The 19,395-nt window shown below is 50.4% G+C and overlaps 2 protein-coding genes across 8 annotated transcripts in view; one reads left to right on the top strand and one right to left on the bottom strand.

Annotated features, from left to right (window-relative positions):
- PDXDC1 (pyridoxal dependent decarboxylase domain containing 1) overlaps positions 1 to 3,226 on the top strand; it is a 55,046-nt gene extending 51,820 nt beyond the window's left edge. For all 3 annotated transcript variants that reach the window (XM_061401188.1, XM_061401190.1, XM_061401189.1), the window contains 2 exons: positions 640 to 744; positions 1,434 to 3,226. In XM_061401188.1, the coding sequence (XP_061257172.1) occupies positions 640 to 744; positions 1,434 to 1,687 (359 nt within the window). In that variant the 3' untranslated portion in view covers positions 1,688 to 3,226. The remainder of the gene's footprint in view (positions 1 to 639; positions 745 to 1,433) is intronic.
- Positions 3,227 to 3,565: 339 nt separating this feature from the next.
- NTAN1 (N-terminal asparagine amidase) lies at positions 3,566 to 18,163 on the bottom strand. Of its 5 annotated transcripts, none has more exons than XM_061401191.1 (11): positions 17,997 to 18,154; positions 16,009 to 16,090; positions 11,204 to 11,306; positions 11,062 to 11,127; positions 10,669 to 10,777; positions 8,863 to 8,936; positions 7,630 to 7,683; positions 7,022 to 7,075; positions 5,695 to 5,792; positions 4,295 to 4,408; positions 3,566 to 3,910 (listed from the first exon to the last, which is right to left on the bottom strand). In XM_061401191.1, exons 2-11 carry the CDS (start codon positions 16,021 to 16,023, stop codon positions 3,731 to 3,733), a joined length of 867 nt encoding a protein of 288 aa, XP_061257175.1. In that variant the 5' UTR covers positions 16,024 to 16,090; positions 17,997 to 18,154; the 3' UTR covers positions 3,566 to 3,730. The 5 variants fall into 5 exon arrangements, with proteins under 5 accessions (XP_061257175.1, XP_061257176.1, XP_061257177.1 ...); XM_061401192.1 differs by lacking the exon at positions 16,009 to 16,090 and adding an exon at positions 12,812 to 12,866; XM_061401193.1 differs by lacking the exon at positions 16,009 to 16,090 and having other exon boundaries at positions 17,997 to 18,155.
- Between the last annotated feature and the right edge of the window lie 1,232 nt (positions 18,164 to 19,395).

Here is a 19,395-nt window from a genome sequence, read left to right as displayed (position 1 = left end):
TTGTCTGCCTGGACTCTCATCCTCCTCTTCTGTCCCGACAGTTGGGCAGGTGCCCGTGCCCCAGAAGACTCCCTTCCTGGGGTCCAAGCCCACGCAGCTGTCTGTTCGGATCAGTGTTAATATTCTTTGCAGCTCTCATGAGTGTTTTGCCCCAGTCGAGGGCTGCTTTTGCATGGGGCAAGTGAAAGGCTGTAGTCTGTAGCCGTTTTAGTTCAGTGAGTACTCCCAGTTGCTGTTCTGCCAGTGGATTAGGCTCCCCAAACCTGGGCCATTCCCCAGGAAATGATGACTACACGGTCACAGGGCAGCAGGGGACAATCTGACTCTCAACCCGCCAGGCCACAGCCTTTAGCCAAGAGGCATCCGCTCCTTGTTGCTAAAAGACATTTCCCATCAGGGCCTGGCTCTCCCGGCACGCTCGGGCCACACTGCAGGCTGGCTGCTTTCACACGCACACAGGATGGCGGGGGGACGAGGCTGGAACACCCCACGGGGCCAGCACTCACGGCTCAGCCGCCAGCAGCTGGCTCAGGGATCTGGAGCCTCGGCTGGAAGCACGCGGGGAACGAGGCTGACGGGCCTCCACAGGGCTGCCCACCCTGGGCGCTTACCCCACACCTCCCCACCTCCTTCCCACAGGCTCCCTGGAGTCCACGGAACACACGTACGTCTACAAAGTGCAAGGCTCGGGGGTCACACCGCCTCAGACCCCCACAGGCACTCGCACCAAACAGAGGCTTCCAGGTACGTCAGTCCCCATGCCTGAGTTCACTCACACTGAAGAACGGTGTTCGTATTTCCCTGGGGAAGAGACCTTGGCCTCCCATAACGCTTTTAGGACCTGCATTCCTGTCTTCTTGGTTCTTCAACCCGAAGTTCTATTTCTCTTCTTTTAAGAACAGTGGTCCCTGCCCCTGGGCTTCCCAGGTGGCGCTAGTGGTAAAGAACCCACCTGCCAATGCAGGAGACTTAAGAGACACGGGTTCAATCCCTGGGTCAGGAAGATGCCTTGGAGGAGGGCATGACAACCCTCTCCAGTATTCTTGCCTGGGAAATTCCAAGGACAGAGGAGCCTGGAGGCCTACAGTCCATGGGGTCGCAAAGAGTCAGACACGACTGAAGTGACTGAGCACACATGCGTCTCTGCCCCTTCAGCCATCTCTGAGCCTTGGGGAGTCACCTGTGGAGCGTCACATTTAACCTGTGTCCACTCCTCTGAGTTTCTCCCAGCTGGGGTTCCCTCACGGTCCCTGGCGCTGGGGGCATGTTAGTGTCACATCAGCTCTCATTTCTCGCCTCATCACTTAATGCTTCAGAGCCAGGGATCCCTGGGATTTCTGCTGTGATTAAACACAGATTGCTTAGAGCACAGCTGGCTCCTGCTGCAGGGGAGCCCTTTCCTGAACCATCAGTGCTGTTGATTGATCTTCTAGGCCAGAAGCCATTTAAAAGGTCCCTGCGTGGTTCGGATGCCATCAGCGAGACCAGCTCAGTCAGTCACATCGAAGACTTGGAGAAGATGGAGCAATCGTCGGGTGGGCAAGAGGCCTCAGAAGCTAACAGCCATGAGCGACACCCAGAGGCGCCCGCCCCTCCGGAAGCCGAGCCGCCTGGAGCCCTCCAGGACGGGGCCCAAGGCCTGCAAGATGACCGCCCGCAGGTAGAAGAGCCAGAGAGCTTAAGATAAAACTCAGTGTTTGCTTGGAGACTGTACTGAATATTGTTTCAGGGAAGATGAAGTTATTCTGAAAATGTGAACCGTGCCACATGCTGATGTGAGAGAAATTACTGTTATTTGTGCTTAACTGGGATGGTCGCACAAATACGTGCCTGAGAGCCAGGCCTCCGGGAGGGCAGTTGACATGTCTGATTTTGTGGGTGTTGTACAACAACCAACAACTACTGTTTCTGTCTACCCGACTGTAGTAATACCATATCCCCCCCCCCCCCCCCGTTACCATAAACACTTTTTATTCACAAAAAACACAAGAATTTCAAGTGCCTGCCACTTGAAATACTTGCGCTTCTCTTTCTAAACAGACACATGGAAGACGTTACTAGGTTGCACATAGTAGGTTCTTGGTGAGACAGCTTTCTAGAACTTTCCGGGTTCCCTGGGGCCCTGCTGCACAGACGGCGATCTCTGCCGTCTGTCTTACTTGGTGTTCAGTTGGATCAGGTCGCAATATGCAACTGGACTGTTTGGCTTGAAGGAGAGTGGGTGTGATGGGGTTGTAAACAGGAGCATCAGAAGCGCTCTCCTGCACCCCCGCTGCTGCCCCCGAGACGTCGGTCAGGGCCGTGTCCGCTCGGCAGTGGCAGGTCAGGCTGGACCCGGCACTGCTGCTGGCTCTGCTCTGCCACCAGCCCGTGTCTCCCTTTATATGCTATTTGTAAACAAATTAAAACTTCTCTATTCAGAGTAACTGTACAGACTCTTCTCAACCATATTATATATATGTATATTTTTAAATACTGGTAAAGCTTTTAAATTGGCACAGAAGTACAGACTGTACTCATTTCTATTTCTATGTTTAATATCTCAAAACTCAACAGATGCTGCTCTTAAGAGCCTCGTATTAAATATGCTGTGTAGCACCTTGTTAAGTTGAAATTCTAAATTTAAGTCCACCTCTCACCTGTTCTCACGGGAGCTTCTGGAGTGTCTGTTCACAGCAGCTCAGCCCTTTGGGCCCAACTCAGAAACAAGATCCAAAAGGGCAGTCTTTCTCAGGCTGATCAAGCCAGAAGACCGCCGAAGTAAACCCTTAACTTCGGCCCGATTCTAAGTACTGCGTCACTTCCTTTACCATCGGCAGCAGCCCCTGTGCCTTTCAGTCCAGCAGTCAAGCTATGGGAGACCTTAACATGGTGGCAATTCACATGGGGTTTGGGACTGTCGAATTGAAAGCCTTAGTTATACCATATTAAGCCTATAATTACACTCTGATTTGATGTGATTCCTGACATTTGGCACTTGTCAAAATGCAGTTTTCCTTTTCTTTTCTTCCTGGTGCAAATGATTAAACAAGTCTTCCCTGTTTCTTTGGTGCAATGAAGTATAGCAGATAAAATGGGGGAAAGGGAAATTATCACCTTTAACAAGATTAATTTTTAAATGTTTTTATATATATTTGAAATTGTTAAAATTGGTTTTGCTGAAAAAGAATTTCACCCTTGAGATACTATTTGAATGTTGGTTTCAATAAAGGTTCTTGAAATTGTTCCCAGTAGTTCACTTCATAAATCTTAGCATTAATTGGGCACGGTGACTTCTTTTTGGATAACAACTTCAAAAGAATAAAGGTTTCTAAAAATACATAATATCAGGTTTGGATTTGATGCTTCTAAAGTATTTTGAGGTTAAAAAAAATCTGAGATGTATAAATTCTCACCACTGCATTTTAAACTAAACGACAATTTTTCCTTTATTCACTAATTTAGCAGAATTAGGAAGACTTACCCAGACTTACCCAAGTATCTGAAATAGCTGCTTAAAGAATAGTGAGAAAGCCAGCTTCTCCTCTGGCCTCTTAATACTAACCAAGAAGAAAACCTAAACAAATGCCTTTGCCAAAATAAGATTTTATTTTAAAGTCATCTGAAAAACACTGAGTAAGGAGAGAGACCTCAGACTCAATGGAGGAAGTTTCCAAGTTCACTCTTCCCTGCCCCCAGCAGGGGTCTTTTGTTGTATCAGAGAGGTGCTTTCTTTGGTAATTCCTATTTTTTAGCTTCCTGGGGAAGAGATCTTTTCCCATAAGCCATCTTCATTTTTTTTGTAGAGTAGAGCCTTGTTCCCAGGAAACAGTGTGTTAGCTGGAGAAGGATGTTTCTTTAAAAACATCAAGGTAGATCTAATATGTTCAACAAAGTGGGGGGGCTCAGCCAGGGGTGATGTGGAAAGGTTCTGGAAAAACAAGATTTGGGGTGTGAGAGGAGAACCTGCTTTGTTCCCTACTTTGATAAAGCTGTCAAGAGTCTCTGTGCTCCTTACACATTCATCAGGCTGTTCTCGGATCACTGTATAAATATATATAATTTGTAAAGTTACATAAGGAACAGGTGTGCTGGGTTAACAAGAACAAAGCAGATGGCTGCCTGTTGCTATGCTGCGTTGACATCTACCCAGGATCCACTCACCCCCGACTAACATTAGGAGCAGCTCAGCAGGGTCTGCAAATGGCGCCCTCCACAGACACCGAAGGGAACTGCTGTTGTCTCGTCTACACTCTGTTCTTCAACAGATGAGGAAACCAGGGGCCAGAGAGATGCCCAGCCTGTAGATGCTCACCTCTAGTATCTGCTTATCATCTTGCTGCAACCAGAAATCCACATGGGGAAATGGCGTCCAGGAATACGGTCCTATACGAAGTTGCTCTGTCTTTGCATCGTAAATGCTAATCATCTAAAAAAAGAACATTTCAGGGGCAGAATTTAAGGAGTGTTATCGGTGGAAATGCTGCCTTTAACGCAGGCTCCCGTGTCGTCTTGAACTTAAGGCATCTATCTGGTAGAGAAGCGTCTTTCAAGTTTGCTCTCACTGAAACAAGCTGCCGCTTAACTACTTCCCACTGGTCTGGTACTGCACTTGGTGGGCAACAGACATCATTTTGTTTAGTTCTGACAACAATCCTGCAGGAAGCTGGTGTTTTTTCCATTTTGGTTGGAGACCTGAGGCTTAGAGAGATGGGCCTGCTGCCCAAAGTCACGCGTCTGTAGTGTCCGGGCTGGGCTGCAGACCCCGTGTGTCTGACCCAAGGCCATGGCCTCGCCGCCTCCTTGTTCACACCCCTAGTCATCTTGGAGCTTAAAACCACACATGCCTGTTGCCCCCTCAAAAGAAGGGAAAAGCCAACTCGTAAAAATTTGCTAAATGATCAATTCCCTGAATTCTCAAATGTGCCAATGGTAGTTTCCAGCTTAACCAGCAATGTTCAATTTCGGTTACTGAGACTAAAATATGTCCTGAATCTTGGCTAAATCAAGACTGTTCTCCCTGAGACACTGAGAAAGGAAACCTGACAATGTCAAAGGGTTGGCAAAACAGACCACTGGGTCCAGACGTTTCCAGTGAAAAACGGCAGCTTTTCCTAAGCAAGCAGACTGATGCGATTTCTGTTTTTTTCACATTACGTGTTTTTAAAGGATTTTTTCACTTGTTCCTCAAACAGCATGTAAGTCTTATTCTTTTTTTCCTAACTTTTAAAATGAAGGTGTTAGCTAACTAAAAAGACCGAAAGGCAATCAGACTTTTAAACTGATCTGATTATTCTTTGGGCATCAGTTCATCCCAGCAAACTGCTTTCCAGTGACCTCGTCTGGGGACAGCATGACCTGCAGTACAGAAGAGAAAAGCCTCTTCTCCCCACTTAGCTCTCCTTTCTTTGCAGTAACTTCACTGGTAAAGTTCTTACAAAGTACATGGGGTTCATTTTGTTTGGATCTGGATGCAGGGGGATTCACATATATCCCCAACATCTTCAGGGCAGAGAACTGGGGTCTTGCGCTTCTAACCTAAAACATTCTTTCTTCTCTACGTGCTGTGAGTGTGTGGTGGTTCCTGATCATGGGCAGCTTTCCAGAAGCCATCAGAAACTTTTCATTTCCAAGGTGGATAAAGCTCAAGGCTTTAGAGTTTGATGCCCCCCCTTTTCCCTTCACCCTGTTAAGACAAGATGCTGTCGGACTCACTGGTCCTCCTGTTAAAGCTCGGGCAGCCCGCAGCTCCTCCTCCGGACCTCGGTCTTGGAAGGAGGCTCTGTAGATTTCCGCAGTTTTGATGTTAACAGCTGTGGGGACAACAGGATGACTCCAATTGGCAAAAGGAGCTGGTAAGTCTCCCATGCATACCATTGCCTGTGATAGGACTGAACAAAGTTACGTGTCGGCAGTCTCTCCCTTTCTGGGAAGGGAGAATGCAACCCTTTGGCCAGGCATCTCACTGAGAAGTGCTGAGGCCCGAGCTGGACCCAGTAAGACCTGGTTCCAGACCAAGGGCCGCCCCCACCCGGGAGACACGCCATCTCTTCAGGCAGCCCGTGGCAAGGCCTCCCTGCTCAGCCCTGTGACAAGGAAGACAAGCCTTGGCAAGACAAGGCTGCGGACGTGGCCTGGGATCGGCGCCAGGGCTGGTGGTGTGTGTTGGTTATGACTGTTTCTGACATACAAAGGATAGAGAATAAAGCAGTGAACACCCTGCCAAATAAACTGAACGTTAGGAATATGGCAGAAACCCTCTGTAGAGACAGCCAGTCTCAGGACTTCCCTGGTGGTACAGTGGTTCAAAATCTGCCTTCCAATGCAGGGGACTCGGGTTCAATCCCTGGTCAGGGAACCAAGATCCCACATGCAGCAGGGCAGTTAAGCCCTCACCTGAACTACTGAGCTCTCAGTAGGTGCCTCAACTAGAGAGAAGCCCAGGCACCGCAAGAAAAAACCCTACGTGCCACAACTAAGACCCAATGCAGCCAAATAAATACTTATAGCAAATAAATAAAGACAGCAAGTCCCAGCCTATTAATGCCTCAGGAGTCCCAGGGGCTGTCACAGGAGGAAGGGACACTCTGGCTTTCTTTCAGGCTAACCATCTTTAGCCTGATGGTTTCACTTTGCTTTGTAGGCTTTTTGTTCTCCATCAGAACCTTAATTAGTTCCCTGAGTACAAGAAGATTCAAACCGCCCCATTCCAGCCCCTAGAGCTCTGGCTAGAGAAAAACAGAGGGGCCTCTTGGGGGAGCAGAGCCCACTGACATCGAGCTGCCCCCTAACCAGGTAAGGCCCAGGCTTTCTATTCGCTGCCTTGTTTCCCTTCACAGTCTAGGATGTGGACAATTTTTTCTCTCATAGATATAAGGTCAGAGAAGGTAAGCTCCGTGCCCAGGCTCGCCCAGCAGATCCAGAGAGGAGTCAGGACCTGGGCCTAAGGCTCTGCCACACTGACAGCCCCGGGCCCACCAGCTGCAGAATCGGCCTTTAACCAGCGTAAGATCACAGACCCTGCGCCCAACACGCTACTTACCAATGCCGTATATTATTGGAAAGTGGCTTTCATTTTCTTCCCGGTCATTTAATTCTAACACGTTAAAAAAAAGAAAGGGAATTTTAAGATCTAATTTTTAAGAAATACTAAATAATTGCTTTCATTTTCTATAAACAGAGGCCAAGAAGGAGCTCCCCCTGCCTGGAAAGGCGGGGGGATCAGAACATGAAAGGAAGGGCCTGTGTCCCGTTTCCCAGCTGAGCCCGGGGCAGTCAGGTTATTGGAACAAACTGCCCTTCCAGAGTCTGAGCCTCCGATCACCCACACGTGTGGCGGCAGCTCCTCTCAGGACCAGCCCCGCCCCTTCCTAGAAAACGGAAGAGGCTGCTGAGAATCTGAGGAGGTCAGAGGAGAGCCCTTGGGGGGTGGGGCGGTCAGGATCTCAGCGGAGGCTGCACAGGATCTGGATGTGGGAGGGCAGGGAGGGCCATGCCAGCAGATACGGGGAAAGCTGGAAGAGGGCAGCAGTCTGATGACACATGGTGCCGTCTGCAACTGAGGCACAGACGTGAGGTCCTGCCTTCAGGGCGAGGGCAAACCATCCCCCAAAGCTACAGCTTTGCTCTGGGAAGGATGGCGGAGCTCACCTGTCACACACAATGTCACCAAATGAATGTCATCTTCTTGTCTGTCAAATTCACCTACAATGAGAATTTTAAAACTGGTGTCAAAAAAGTTCCCTTAAGTAGCAGAGCATACGCTGAACAAGAGGGGGATGGAGGGTGGGATCCACCACCCTTAGACCACAGCCTGGCCTGTCCATCGGAGGCGGAGACCCGTGAGCGGACACCCAGCACCCTGCCTGCCAAGGGTCAGACGCGCTCCCAGCATTGGGCCCAGAGAAAACTTCCACAGAGACTTTCCTTCTCCCTATTCTGAGAGGCTGGCGGGACAAACTGAGTCATAAGATTTTAACCTTTTCCTAAAGAACGTTTTTCCCTGGTGATGGGTCATAAAAAAATTTGACCATTATGAAACATTTGGAAAATATAGAAGAGTATAAAGAGTATGTGGCTTTTAAAGCTGTAAGTGAATGGGCTTCTCCTGCCGATAATCCTAGCACTTAACAGTGAGTGTACTTCCTGCTGTGCCTGTCCATGCACAGCTGAGCTCAGACACCGTGCAGACAATTTCACATCCTGATTGTTTGTACACGGTATTTTCCCATGCAATTCAAACCTCTTCGTTAAATATTTTTTAATGGTATGTATAACTATGCCTCTACTAATGGACATTTAGATTTCCTATTGTAAATAATCTACTGCCCACCTTCAGGTGTAAATCTCTATGCACATTTCAGATTAATTTTCTTAGAAAAGATTCTCAAAAGAGAAATTACTGGGTCTGTGATGGACCATGATGCCAAAAGGCTTTCCAGGTTCCACCGAAGGCTCCACCCAAGTACTGCAGGGTGGAAGTACGCCCACCTCGCTGCTTCATGGTTAATCACAGAACAACGTTTTTTCTCATGGCGGGATTTGCTAATTTAACCAAGAAAAAATAGTATTATCAGGGTTATTTTAACTTCCTGCAGATTAACATGAACATTTCTGCAGGAGGGTGGTTTGTTTTTTTCCCACACAATTCACAGGCTTACTGTGAGGCATCACCTACTGTTTTGAAGGAAAACCTTGTCCCCATCCCATGAGCTCTAAACGTTTAGCTCTTTGCTCTCCAGTGTTTATGGAAGATTCCAAGCTGAGCATTTTGGGTGGCTCCCAGCAGGTGTGACCCTCGCAGGTTCTGTACTAATTGAGATTTTCATCTAAGCAAAAATAGGTACACATTTTTATCAGATTTGAGGGGAAAAGTGAACTTACTAAGGAGCTGATGAGTCAGTTTCTGTGACAACTGCCTGTCGTCATTGAAGCCTCCCACGAGGTGCGCTTCCAGCCTGGCAAAGAGACGGGAGGGTGTGCTCAGAGGCGGGATGGCTCGGCTCGGCCCGGCAGGCCTGGGTCTGCCCCGAGCCTCAGCTCCTGGCTCCCGGCCCTGTTCACGCCATGGCGCACACACTGGGGTTCTGCCCGGGGGCCCAGGGGCGCTGTGTCTCAAACATGATGCCACCGGGAGGCAAGAGTAAGAAAGGCTGGTCTGGAAGATGACGATTACGTCACACTACTCACCGGCCCTGAGCGGGACACTTCAGAAACCTCTTAAAAGTCTCGGCAGGGTCGGGGAGGGACGAGACTGACCCAGCCCTGTGCAGGGGCATCTCCGCCACCAGGAGGCAAGTGTCTTGGAGAGACAGGGGTCTCATCTCCGTTTTACAGAGAAGGAAACCGGGTCAGCGTCTGAAGCACATGCTTATCTATGAGACCAGCTTTCTCCTCAGTGCGTCCCCCTGAACATTGGCCGCACGAGACAGAAAAGTGTTCTTGGGGTTAAATATGCTTGGGAGGCCTCACCCGCTCCCAGGGGAGCCACCACGCACAGCAGCAGAGCAAAGCTCCAGGAAACCCTATAGCTGGAAAAACCACATTAACTCTGTTAACCCTGCGTTTCCCAGGCTCACTTCTCTGCTAACCTCCATCCTCGACCTGGGGACCCGAGCTCAAGAGAGTGCGGCCACCTTTCACATTCCCTTCAACTGACAGACAGAATCCTCCTGAGGAAGGCCCCAGAATCTTCTGTGTCAGCGGCTCAGCGCAAAGCATCTGGTGGCCTCGAATCCTCTCTCACAACCGTGTGCTGAGAACCACGGCCCTGGGCCTGGAGCCCAGTCCAGCTATATAACCTGCCAGGCTCAGCGTCTGACAGGACACAAGGTTGAGGCCAGCCCAGGCCATCAGAGACCCAGCAAGGGGAGAGTTAAACTTAAAAACGGATCTGTGTTCCACTAGGGAAACTGTGACAGCGAGGAGGCCTTCCTTAAATCCCTGGGATTTGAAGAACATGTGTATGACTAGACTAGTTCATTCCAGTGAACTGCTGCCCCAGACTTCAAATACAATGAGAGCCATGCCTGCCAGGCCCGGCGATGAGAGAGAAAGGGGAGGCGACAGCCAGCACCAGCCGGACAGCTGGGCTGGGGTCGCGGCTCCCTTAAGTAGCCACGTGGCTCCTGAGAGCCCAGCCCGGGGGCCGCACGCGGGAAGCAGAGGTGACCATGCTGTCTATCACTGGTAAGCAGGCAGGCGCTGTGCTGGGCGCCCAGGCGGGCGCCAGTCTTGCACACAGTCTGCAACGCTGACCCCCTTCATTCGTTCTCACCCTCCTTTTCCTCACAGCCCATCCGCTACTTAGCATCCTGCTTTGCTGGCGTCTCCTCCCCGTGGACTGTGAGCCCCGGGGCAGGGTTTTGTCTCCTCCGTTCACTGCGAGGCCCCTGGCACCTATGACCAGTTCTAGTTCACAGGAAACGTTCAACAAACACCTCCTGAAGAAAGGGAGAGATTCGACTGCTGGCGCCACAAGGCATCGGCGGACACACAGAGGCCAAGAGAGCGCCACTGAGAACACAACTGCAGGTTCAAAGCCAGACCCTCCTTCCGGGGCCGGCCCCGAGTCCCGTCGCCCACTCTTCCCTGAGCAGCTGCTGAGGCAAGGGCGGGCACCCCGGCAGCTTCCTCTACACAACGGGGCCAAGTTCCCCACAGGACGCAACGCAGGAGCGGGACGCTCACCTTCCACATTGAGTGTGGTCGGGAAAGGATTTTATGGCGTTCATGATCAAGGGGACCTCAGCTTTGGTGTCACTTCCGTCGCAGTGTGTCAAGCAGGTAGCCCCATTACCTGAAGAACAAGGGTGAAACGACTCATGTTATTCCCGATGAGAACTCGGGGCGCAGCCCAGGTCTACGCCTGTCCATTCGGACCGCCTCATCTTTGAACAGCCTGCAAGAAGGAAAAACAGAGACGTCTGGGCTGCCCAGCCAACCCATCTGACCAGGGCCTCGGGGAGGGGCCATGCAGACGGAGGAGAGGTGAGCGGAGCCAGGAAACGCAAATCGAGACGCTGGTGGTCCCACGCGGTGGGTCCAGGTAAGGAACGGTTTCCTGCGTGTCTCTCGTCATACCTGTGTGCCTCAGGACCACAATGTGACAAGTGGTGGCATCATCAGAACCCAGAATGGAGATGGAGCCTGTTTAAAAAAGAAATAAAATAAAATATCCACTAGCCTTTGGGGAGAAGGCCCAATTCACTGGTTCCTAACCTACCATCCTTTGGGGAGGTCACTGCAAGCTCTCTTTGCTGAACATACAGAAGGCCCTGGGGTCCCACTTGTTGAACAGACTGACCTCTGAGAAGTCTGGCTCTTTCCTGTTTAATTAAAAAAAAAAATAAAATAGTGATGGAAATTAGTGAGGACTGAGTAACTAGATAGGTGGAGAGAGCCAAAGTGCGCCCTAGGTGGAAACAGACCCTCGTGAGGTCTGAGGTGTGTGTATTATCTGACAGAAAGGCTAAAATAAAAACACAGTGGGATAAACAAAAACACTACCATGTGGAACAATAAAGAAAGCAAGGAAGTTCTGGGTTTTTTTCACCCTAGAGAACAACATTCTAAAACCTATGAAATAAGATGCAAAGATCCTTTTCCACAATCCTTTGCAACTACAAAGAGAATCGGATCAGATGGACTAGTGGAGTGAGTGGTTCAGAAATGACAGCCCTTCTTCACTTTCTTTAAAGATGAGGATGGGTCCAAGCCTTCCCTATGCCCCAACCTAGTAATCCCCGCTCTGGAAACCTGTACTGTGGAAATAACCCCAAATGCCAATGCGCTTATCCCTGTGTTACCGGGAACGGCATGAAGCTGGGGACGACAACAGAAAAGGTAACCATTATGCAGAACCGGCTCACAGCTGTTAACTGCACAGTCGCCAACAATGAAGACTACGGGAAAGGAGCTTTGAGAAAAGTAAAACTGAAGAGCGAGACACAAGAGTGGGAAAACAGAAATTTAAGCTGTAAATATGCTATTAGTACGACAATGCTGAAAATGTTACTACACATAGGGGAAAATACTGGAAGGAACCACCAGTGTAACCATGATGGTGTTGGAACAAGGCCAACGCACGTCATTTAACTGTCCCAGCTGTCGTTCCTCTATTCTCCAAATGCCCTATGAGGTAATTATGTTATTAAAGTAGAAAACCAGGGGATTTCCCTGGTGGTCCAGCGTTAGGACGCTGAGCACCCCATGCTGGGGGCACGGGCTGAATCCCTGGTTAGGGAACATTCCACATGCCACATGGCGGGGCCCAAAAGAAAAGAAAAGGCTACAGTAGAGAACCAAAAAAGAGAACTCATAAATAAGCAAATTAATGAAAAGGTAGGGTAACATTAGGTGTCCACTGAGTATCTGTATAAATTTTTATGTAGTAAATCTGGAGCGGGGAAAACTCAGGTGGCCAGTTAATTCTCCGCTCAGTTGCTCAGTTGTGTCCGACTTCGCAATCCCGGAACTGTAGCCCACCAGGCTCCTTTGTCCATGGGATTTCCCAGGCAAAAATACTGGAGCGGGTTGCCATTCCCTTCTCCGGGGGATCTTCCCGACCCAGAGATCAAACCCAGATTGCCTGCATTGCAGGCAGATAGATTCTTTACTGTCTGAGCCACCAGGGAAGCCCAATTAATTCTTTAATGAGAATTAAACTTTTTTTTTTTTCAAAAATGTCAAATTGATGCATCGCTAAAAGGTATCCTAATTTCCTTCTTACTTACAAAAAATAAACTCCTCAATAAACAATTTCCTAACCACGTGTGCAAATACAGAGCGTGTAGGCACTTGTCTAGACCAGGGAACATTTTTATAGACTTACACTGGCTGCCGGCCATTCCTCGCAGCTGGGGCTAATTTCGGTTAGCGCTGGCTTACTGGACAAAATACAAGAGATAGAAGAGAACATGACAATCCATTCGATGAGTTGTAGAGAGTTCTCTTCTAATAAACCTCCACTAATTAGAAGCAAGGCAGCAGTCACAGAGAGGAAGTACAGTGAGAAATAGTGAGGAACCACTTCAGAAAGGAATTAAACTGGGGATTAGCAGATGCACACTATTACATACAGAATGGATAAACAATAAGGTCCTAATTGTATGTAGCACAGGGAACCAGTCAGTATCCTGTAATAAATGACAATGGAAAAGAGTATGAGAAAGAATATAAATACATAAAACGGAATCACTGCTATACAGCAGGAATCAACACATCGCAAATTAACTATACTTCAATGTAAAATATTTTTCTAAAAAGAAAGGAACGAAGGACTGAATGAAGCACAGTGTGCGATCCGATGGCCGAGTCAGGGAGAAAGAAATGCAGCCGATTGTGCAAAAACTCACACCTCAGAGCAGTGAGCGCTCTTCCTTTTCATACCACTTCTCACCTCAATTCAAGGTAAGATAAAGGAGAACGCAGAATTTCCTTTTTTTTTATCATTCCTTTAATACTCACCTCTTTTGGTTCGTTTCGGGGAGAGGGAGGGAGGAGTCAAGGCAAATTTTTACCACTCCTTTTCACAACTGGGTCACTTATTTCTGAGGAATGAATTATAACTTGTTTACCTAAGAACCCCAAATCACAACGTCTCTGATCTACACAGCGCCTACTGTTTCCCAGAGAAACAGAAGCGCACTGATCAGGAGAGAGGACGGCCTGAAAGGGAAAACAGCGACGTTGCTTTGGTCTGTCACTTTCAAAGAAGATTAGCCAAAGTTCTCCTCTAAGAAAAAGCACCCAGCCCTACTATATAAACTCATATCCTTTCTGAAATAAAAGCAGCCCCAGGTTTCTCAAGTTTTTTTTAATGTTCTGAACACTCAGATTCACACACACACACAAAACCCCAAACCTTTCCCTCAGTCTCTCCTGCTACTGCTCACCCTCATTTCTCAATTCCTATCGGAGGGCACTGTCCTCTTATCCCCGGGGTCAGTGCACTTGTTTCAGAAAAGGGCCAGGCGGTAAATATTTGGGGCTTAGCAGACCATGCGGTTTCAGCTCCTCAGTGTGAAATCAACAGAGAACATGTGACAAACAGCAGTGTCCCCAGAAAATATTCATGGGTGACACTGAACACTGAATTTCACGAGACTTCATACGTCACGTGTCAGGAAGCATTCCTTTCTTTCCCCTCATCGTTTAAAAATGCAGAAACCACTCTGGGCTGGTGGGTCATCCACCAACAGAACGCGGCCCATGGCTGTAGCTGACTGTCCCTGTGTTCAACCATCACTGAGGTGCACCCCAGAGGACGACTAAGTCCCCCGCACCCCTCTGCCAGACTCTGTCTGTTCTTCCTTCAAAAACGGGACAGCAAGTATGAAAGTGCCGCCCAGCCCAGCCCTCGGAACTGAGCCTCCCTCCCGCCACAGGGCCCTCCCTGGTCTCCGGCCCGTCTTCCCTTACACCTGCAGCTGTAGCTGTTTAGTTGCTCAGTCGTGTCTGACTCTTTGCGACCCCATGGACTGTAGCCCACCAGGCTTCTCTGTCCATGGGATTTCCCAGGAAAGATTATTGGAGGGGGTTGCCATTTCCTCCTCCAGGGGATCTTCCTGAGCCAGGGATCGAACCTGCGTCTCCTGCATTGGCAGGTGGCTCCTTTACTGCTGAGCCACCTGGGAAGCGCAAGAAACGGGAGCACAATGATACTGTGGCCGAGAATAGGACCCGGGGTCTCCTGTGTGGGAGGTGAGAATTCTTCCACTGAACCCCATGCGCCTCTCGCCTCAATTCCTGCAACTCGTGCCCCCAGCAAAAGGTACAAGGCATGACAATGCTGGGGGCAGGGGGCGCCCCCCCCTCCCCCCCTGCCCCGTCCTGGAGCGAGTGACCTGGGCTGAGCCTGAGCCCCTGTGCTTCATCCCGTCCTCTGGGAAACGAGGCCACTGCTTAGGTTGTGGGAGGATTAACTGGGAGCAGGCCTGTGGGGAGTGGCTGTCCCTACTCCCCACCTCTGCTCCCTGGTCCTGACCCCAAGGTCTCCCCTACCCACATCCTTGCTTCAAAACACCGGTTCTGTTACAGGGCTTTTCTTCTCAAAAAGCCCTTCCATGGGATGATTACAGGGGTTTATAAAGATTCAGCTCTGTGAATGTTCCTCAAGAGGAAAGAGCAGAAATGTCTCGCATGCTTAAAAGCAGGAACTATGTTATGTGGAATTCCATGGGATCATTAAGTCCTAAGATGCTGAGGGACCGGATTCTGAGCATCCAGAGGCTGGATAAGAGCGCAGGCTCTGGACCGCAAGGTCCGAGAGCGCTCTCTGCGGGGACGGCAGCATCTGCACCTGCTGTCTCATCCTGCAGCCGCTGTCACTCATGACTGTCGAGCACTTGAAACATGGCTAGTGTGACTGTGTGTGTGCTTCACGTCGTGTCCGACTCTGCGACCCCATGGACTGTAGCCCGCCAGGCTCCTCTGTCCATGGGATTCTCCAGGCAAGAATACTGGAGTGGGTTGCCTTGCCCTCCTCCAGGGGAATCTTCCCAACCCCACGACAGAACCCGCATCTCTTGCGTCTCCTGCACTGCAGGCGGATTCTTTAACCACTGAGCCACTTGGGAAGCCCAGTGTGACTGAGGAGCTGATTTTTAAATTTTATTGAATTGTAACTAAATGTAAACTGCCACCTGTGGCCAATGGCTACCGTACTGAGCAGCGGTGCTCCAGAGGCAAAGGCAAACCCGCCAGGGTTCACCTCTCGCAGCACGCAAAGCCTTGGGCAACTTACTCCACCCCCGTGCCTCAGAGTCCCCAACTGTAAAATGGGAGCAGCAGTAGTACCTGCCTCCTAGGGCTGGGATGCTTGGCGAGCTCCGCAGCACTGCTATTACTGTTGCTGCTCTTATTATCCTATGCTAAACATAGCTGTAGACAGGCTAGTAACGGCTGCTACTGCATACTTACAACCTGCTGTCACAGGAAAAGAGACACCTTATAGAACAGAAGATACAGGACGTTACCATGTAAAAAAGTGTGTCATGTACAAAGAAAAACCTCTGTAAGGATATTCACCAAAGTGTGAAGCATGGCTGCGGTCAGATTCTTTTTTCTTCTTTTGGAGACTTCTATTTTCTTACCAAGGGGATACTGCTTGCTATTAAACAAATAATAATTAAACCTTTCATTTCTCTACACTGTGTGTCAGCTGATCGACCCATCTAAACCTCTGCAACTTAAGTATGACCGACCTCTCCCGGCTTGCCTCCCATTCTGCCCTCCTGCCCTCTGTGCCAGGGAAACCAGCCAGTTCACCCGCCCTCGGAGCCCCTCCTGCTCTGCCCAGGGGCCGGGGGCACAGTCCAGTTGGCCCGGCAAGAATGCCTCCCCTCTCCCCTTAGGCTGCCCACCCCAGCCACACTCCTGTAAGGCAAACTGGTCCCCACTCCACAGCCTTTCTAGGCCGAGTCTCCCCAAAGGCCAAACCTCCCTTCTAGAGGTTCCTGGTATCTCACCTCATTCCCCTTCTCTCCACACTTAGGGTGCTGCCTTGGACTAACTTTTTCATAGAAACGTTCTAACAGACATAAATATAGTGTCACTACGTTCTTTAGGCAGCTGCAACTTTTTCCCTTTAGTGAGTCCCAGTCCCAGCTTCAGCTGTTAATGGTGTGGCAGTGACACAGCAAAGGAGGAGAGTGCTTAACACGATGACCAGTGTCCGCTGGGCGCCCAGCATGTACTGGCTGATACTACTACGGCTTTCTTGAAATTTAAGTTGAGAATCACATAGAGTTGTCCCCTCTTCCCTTGTCATTAACATCGCCTCATTTTTCAGGGGTCATTCTGCTCACACGTTTGTGTAACACATATTTACAAAGCACAGATTCACTGCCAGGGTCTGCCCTAGGCTCTGAGGATACAAAGGGAAGACACATACTCTGCCTTCAGGAAGCTTATGTTCTCGCCAGGGGAGGCGGAGATCAAGGGAAAATAAACAAAACAAGCCTGCTGGACAAAATCATTACACACCGCCCAACTGGTACAGAAGAAACCTCAAGAATATCTTTCCTAAGCCCACAGACTTGGCCAGATTCCTGAGATTCACTCTGCAGAGTGAAAAGGGGCATTTTCCCCTGTATGGCACTTAATTAACAGTTATGGTGTTTGAGCCACTCTATGGCTAAAAAACATAAAAACCATCCCCATCCTATACATACCCTGACTGTAAGAAAAGAGGCAAAAGCCATAATCAAGGCACATGAGGGGCTCAGCAGGCATCTCTTAAATCCATGAAATGGGTTGTACTGGATCTGGGGCAAGTGGGAGGTTTGGTTCCGATTTTTTTTTTTTTAACAGTAAAAACCGTTTTCCAAACTGTGTCCGCTTATGCATCGAATAAGGGTTCAGAGGTCTATCTAAGGACAAAAGCAGGAAACAACAAAAAAACCTCCCATAGGGTGTGGTCCTCAACACAGCCCAGCGGGGGGAAAACACGGAGGGCCCTTTCTTCCGTCTAAAAATAGCCGGGAGCCCCACACCCCGGGGCCAGATGCCCAGGGGACCCGTCGGGATGCCCCTGCCCACACGCGGAACAACCTCCGGCTTCCTGAAAACCCCAGGAGGGCGCTGCACTCACCGCGGGTGGGGATGCGCGGCGAGGGAGCGACCCAGGGCGCTGCCCAGATTCGCCTAAACGGGTCAAAATCCGAAGTGGGGGGCTAGGACCGCCCTATATGTGAAGAGGGGGTCCCGGCGTGTCCTCCAGCCGCGCTGCTGGGCGACCTTGGGCAAGTCACCTAACCTCTCTGGGCCCCCGTCCCCTCGTCTGGAAAAAGAGTGGGGCCTCTGCAGATGCCCTGTAAGGTCCAAAGAAGGTAAAAGCTCCCAGACGCCTCAAGCCCAGGCTCCGGATGTGCCAACAGCACCTCGGCTGCGCCAAGTTTCGAGCCTGACTCCGGGAAGAGCTGGTGGTGCCGGCGTTGGCGGGCTGAGGAGGGCTCTGGCCCGCCTGCGGGTTCCCTTGGGCCCGCCTCGTAGCCCCCCGCCCGGGCTCTGCTTACCTCCAGAAGCGGGTGGGCTCGGACCAGGTCCCCGGCGGACTGCGGCAGCCGCACTCGCCGCCCGTCCACGAGCAGCGGCATCGCGGAGGCGGCCGCCCGGGCAGGCCCAGGGAGGCAGCGGCCTCCCCACCCCCGGGCCGCCCTCCGCCCCCAGTCCCGGGCCGCCCTGCCCCGCCCGCCGCGCCGCGCGTGCCTCCGGGAAATGGAGTCCGACGGAGGCGCTGTCCCAAGAGGCTAAGGAAATCTAGAGCGGGGTCGCAGGGCCCCATGGGAAACGTAGTACAAACCGGAGGGAGCCCACCTCCTCCGCAAGGGGCGCTGGGAAATGTAGTTCTGAAAGCGTGGAAAGACACGCAGGATGGGGAGGAGCCGCGCTTCTCCAGAGGGCCTTTGCCCTCAGCTCCAGGCTCACAGGAGAAGGCAATGGCACCCCACTCCAGTACTCTTGTCTGGAAAATCCCATGGACAGAGGAGCCTGGGTAGGCTACAGTCCATGGGGTCGCTAGGAGTCGGACACGACTGAGCACTTCACTATCCGCGTTGGAGAAGGAAATGGCAATCCACCCCAGTGTTCTTGCCTGGAGAATCCCAGGGACGGGGAGCCTGGTGGGCTGCCGTCTATAGGGTCGCACAGAGTCGGACACGACTGAAGCAACTTAGCAAGCAGCAGCAGCGGCAGCCAGGCTCACAATTCAGCCAACCTGGCCTGAGTTTGGGCACTGGGGTCGCCTGCCTAAGTTCATCATAGTGAACTAGAGCAAGTCTGCGAAACTGCTTCAAAGGGCTGTATTTAATGATAAACATAAACTGTTTTAAGATGAAAAAATGGAGCCTGAAGTTTGCTAGCCCCGCACATTTAGATATCACTAATAATGATCTCTTGCAGATCATGGCTTTCCAGGTGGCGCGGGTGGTAAAAGAACCTGCCTGCTAACGCAGGAGACTAAAAAGCTGCCAGTTCGATCCCTGGGTTGGGAAGATCTCCTGGAGGAGGAAAGCAACCCATTCCATGACTCCTGCCTGGAGAATTCAATGGACAGAGAACCTGCTGGGCTACAGTCCATAGGGTCTGTAGAGTCAGACTCAACTGAAGCGACTTAGGAGGCAAGTAGGCACAATAATGCTTGATGATTGACATTTAATAGGCACTTAGAGATGGGCTAAGAAAAGCCCTTTGCTTTACAAGTGCCTTTGCTGAGTAAAGATCAGCAAAATGGCCTACAGAACCTACTGAGGACAGGTACACTGGTGCGAGGCTTCTCACCTTGGAGCCAATACTATTCAAATAGATGACTCCACAATGAATGAAACAATTTTAGAAAAGTCATAATGGTGAGATGATCAAGGGGGATGCACTTCACACAGAGCAAAAATTATTAGACTGTCTCTCGGAGAAGGC

Source organism: Bos javanicus, chromosome 25 (genome assembly GCF_032452875.1).
Source record: "Bos javanicus breed banteng chromosome 25, ARS-OSU_banteng_1.0, whole genome shotgun sequence".
NCBI lineage: Eukaryota > Metazoa > Chordata > Mammalia > Artiodactyla > Bovidae > Bos > Bos javanicus.
Note: the sequence above shows the minus strand (reverse complement) of the source record. Positions and strands in the feature narration are given on the sequence as shown.

Excerpts from the sequence above, each read along its gene's own strand:
- NTAN1 (XM_061401193.1), bottom strand. The coding sequence starts at position 18,077 with ATGCCGCTGCTCGTGGACGGGCGGCGAGTGCGGCTGCCGCAGTCCGCC. Across the intron at positions 8,937-10,668 it reads GACCACACTCAATGTGGAAG|GCTGGAAGCGCACCTCGTGG; the intron begins GTGAGCGTCCCG and ends TCTCTTTGCCAG. Across the intron at positions 5,793-7,021 it reads TCCAATAATATACGGCATTG|CTGTTAACATCAAAACTGCG; the intron begins GTAAGTAGCGTG and ends TTGTCCCCACAG.